This window comes from Zingiber officinale, chromosome 8A (assembly GCF_018446385.1).
Source record: "Zingiber officinale cultivar Zhangliang chromosome 8A, Zo_v1.1, whole genome shotgun sequence".
In the NCBI taxonomy this organism is placed as follows: domain Eukaryota; kingdom Viridiplantae; phylum Streptophyta; class Magnoliopsida; order Zingiberales; family Zingiberaceae; genus Zingiber; species Zingiber officinale.
The window spans coordinates 29,735,516-29,739,471 of record NC_056000.1 but is presented as its reverse complement, the minus strand read 5'-3'; the positions used below and the strand labels follow the sequence as shown (position 1 = coordinate 29,739,471).

The 3,956-nt window shown below is 34.3% G+C and overlaps 1 protein-coding gene across 1 annotated transcript; it reads right to left on the bottom strand.

Moving 5' to 3' along the window:
* Positions 1-1,840: 1,840 nt before the first annotated feature.
* On the bottom strand, positions 1,841-2,805 carry LOC122010652 (cyclin-D5-3-like). The gene is made up of 4 exons (XM_042567161.1): positions 2,551-2,805; positions 2,184-2,451; positions 1,979-2,115; positions 1,841-1,897 (listed from the first exon to the last, which is right to left on the bottom strand). Exons 1-4 carry the CDS (start codon positions 2,803-2,805, stop codon positions 1,841-1,843), a joined length of 717 nt encoding a protein of 238 aa, XP_042423095.1.
* Positions 2,806-3,956: the final 1,151 nt, after the last annotated feature.

Genomic DNA, 3,956 nt, shown 5'->3' with positions numbered 1-3,956 from the left:
CGTAGTATTGCGACAACGAAGCCGGATGCGGGATGGGGCTCGTAAATATTTTGGTACACTTGATAAAAACACCTAGTGAATTTACCCACGAAGATGTTGGCTATTCATGCGGGACCTCCTTGGCCCTACGTTGGGGGATAAATCTTTGTTGCGGTTATAAATGGCAACAATAGCAAATCGGATCTGGATTCCAACTTGGCTCGGAAGAAATTCTGGTTCTCTTGCGGATCTTGCACCCGATCCGGTAATCCGAAATGATGTGGCTCCGTCAGATTTGGTAATATTTATATTTGAAACAGGAGGCCCAATTTATACAAATCATTTATAATTTTTGAAAAATATATATAAAAAGATGCTTCATCAGATATTCTTATCTCTAAAATATCATTTATTTAACTCGTTTTAACAGCTTCTTACACATTTTAATAATTACTTAATATTTTTTATATGTCGTAATTATTATAATAATGCTAAAAAGTAAGGAACAAGTTGACGTTATTATAACACAGTTATGATATGAATTACTAAATAGTTAATTAATTTTGATAAAGTTTAGATAGTTTTGACTAAAATAGTAAAAAATATATTAATTATTTTAATAGAATTCAGAATTTAGAATTTAAAAAGATTTCCAAAATTAGGGATTTAGTTTTAACGTGTAAAATCTATTCTGTAGTTATTATAATAAATTAATTATTTTAGTATTCAATATTTAGGATTTATGATTTAACCACAACATGTAGAAATTATTTGATAGTTGTTACAAGTATAAAAGTTAATCGATTAAAATCTTAAATCTTAAATTATAAACTCTGAACACTATTCTCTTTACCTACATAATCAAAATTATTTAAACGGATTAAAACCCTACTCTAATAATATTATATTAAGTATGATATATTATAATAACTATAACTATCCAATGATGCTCTCGGGATAAAATATTGATAAGGCACCTTTTAGTTTTTTTTAAAGGACGGCTGATCGATGATGTTCTTAATTTGGAGCATCTTTTGATTTTTGTCCTTTATATTTTTCTTAAAATATAAATATTGAAACCCTTAAAACGTTTTCTATTTTTTTTTAAAACAAACACACAGTTTAAAGATTTTCTTAAACAATTTCTTTATTTTTTAGAAGAACACATTTATTTTTTTTAGTTTAAACTGAGTTATTATATTACAAAATGAGCTACTTTATTCTGCTGCAAGCTGTTCGACCATAAAATGAGCTTCTTTTAGCTGCAGTTAATTATCCCAAAGGATAGTCATCTGGCTCTTAAACCAATAATACATCTCAGCACAGTATTAAAGAGTTATTTACTATCCAGGTGGAGAGATCAACAACGTAAATTTTATTTATCTGCTAATTAAAGTCTTTGTATATGATTGTGCATTCATTGAAAGCAGAAGAACAGTATGTTTAATTTTTGCTGCTTCCATCAATTGCATAGCAAACAAATTGCAGAGATCCATGGCATTGTGCAGTGTCCTTCATGATGAACTTAATAAATCATTCTGAAAATTGTTCTGATGACCAAGTCAACCTGGAAGAACCATTGTTTTCATTTGGTAACATTTAATTTGTATATTTAATTACTTCTCATGAGGGCAGCAAGTTTCCTCTATGTGGAATTTGATAAAGTCTTTGATCCTAAAACTTAGATCTAGTTAACTTTGATCAAATAAATCTGTAGATAGTATGTGAAACATCAAACATCACAAAAGCAAGGCAGTGCCAAAATGACTTTCCAGATTAAATTTCAAGAGAATGAGTTTACACATTCAAGCAATTTCATCTCGTCTCCTCTTGCAACTACTGGTTTACCACACTACGCATGTCATTTCTTCTCCTGTGATTCTTGAATCATCATGATATAGCATGAAAAGACTTCATCCTAGTTGCCAAAAACAAAAACTGAAACATGAGATTGATACAACTTTTGAGTAATTGAATGAGTTCAGCTCGAATGGCATACACTGTTCAAAGATCTCATCCAGGGTACAGAACTCATCTTGGACTTCAATGACTTCTGCGTCAATCTTTCGTTGTCTTGCGCAGCGAGAATCGAAGCAGCAGCAATGGAGGAAGCTCGATACGCCACTAGATTCATCGCTGCGTTGATCGACAACAAAGGTAAAGATTCACTGACAGGAGAAGCCACAATTGTTTGGCTCACTAACCTTCAATGTTTTCGAAGATGAGCTCAATGGCCTTCCACCCCATTGCCTTGGACGAACAATGATTGAGGTAGGAGAAAGGTGTGACCCTGCTCATCCTCCACTCCAAGGTGCTCAAGACCAGAAGCTCCATCCTCTGTACCACTTTGCCGTCGAACCAGTAGTTCTCGGTTTGGAACTCTGTCAAAGACAAGCCTCGGCGCTCCTCCATCTTCACGGCCAAGGACAAGCAAGCCACCGAGAGCAATTGAATCTTCCAGCGTTTACCTTTCTGCCAATGAATCCATGAATAAACAATCATATTTCACAGCGAGCTAGCCATTGGAGGAAGCTCGATATTGATTCAGTGCAGCACTGCAGCAGCACTTACAGTGAGATCGATAGTTCGATGCGTGAAGTGGTCGAAGTAGCTCAAGGCAACGTAAGCTGTTCTCGAGCAGAGTCCGAAGAAGGCCTTCATCTTCATGATCCATCGAACCACATCCGGCCGAGCGGATTCCATGGAAGAGGAATCAAGCTTTGGATGCAAGAAGCAGCTTTCTCTCCTCAGCAACGACCCTATGTATTCGTCGTCTGTTTCCAAAGTTACAGAGAATGGAGAAACCATGAAGCTCGAGTCTGCCATTGTCGAGGAGCTCTCGAGGTCGCAGAACGAGAGACAAAAGCTTCTCTAAAGCTCCAATTTGCTGTAGTCTTCTGCGCAGTCATTCTTTAAGCATAGATGCATTGTGCATTGGAGAAAAAGATTAAAATAGTTATGTCAACTATACCAGCACAATAAATGGCTAGAGAAAGCTAATTATTTAGAACTGCTACTCTGTTACTTATAGTACAAAAAAAAAACATCTCCGTCGTCCTAATATTAAGCAGTTGGCTAGTGGTCAAACTCGTTAGAATTAAGTTCCTTTATGTATTGCACGGTTCAAACTTACCTCATTTTCTCTCTTGTAATTGAATCTCTTGATCTCGCCACATGCTTCAAGCCTTCAATAGTTAATGCAAGGAATCTCAAGTGATGAGCTTTAATTGTCCTACAAGCAGAAAATCAATTAGAAGGTGATTTGGCTTATGATTTTATTGGTGCAGCAATGTCCATGCTTTGCTTGCCTGTAAATTTTGGCGTTGAAAACCACAAGTGAAGTCAGGTGGTCTCAACTATTCTTGAGCCCTAGGTAAAAATAAAAAAAAAATCTTAATTTTTTTTAAAAAATAAATATTAAAAATCTTATTAGTTGTAGCAAAAAATGAAATTCGTCACCCTATCAATCCACATAGCTGGCCCCATGACCATTATTGAAAAGGTAAATCGGGAAACTGTAGTTAGTCACTACGGGGATGACATGTTTCTTGACTTCGACCCCTTGTCCACCCACAATAGTCAAACTCAATCATGCCCCGGGGTGACATTTAATTTTATTAGTAAAATTTAAAAGGACAATTTCATATATTGTTAATGATTATTTTTACAATTGGAAAACAGTAATCAATTAAGTCATGTAGCAATAACTTTATCTTTATCTTATGAGTGACTTTATGTTAACTAACAACTAGTAATAAATTATTATAATACTATTAATATATATTTTAATTTAATTATTATTTTTATAAAAATTATCAATCAATTCTAACTTTGATAAAGGAAGATCTTAATTCAATAAAATTATTATTAGGTGGCCTAAAGGTAATATGTTTGAGTAATAGATATAGTCACTACATATAAGATACCCTTCCTCTGAATCTCACATTGACAAGAGCTTCGTGAACCAAACTATCTTT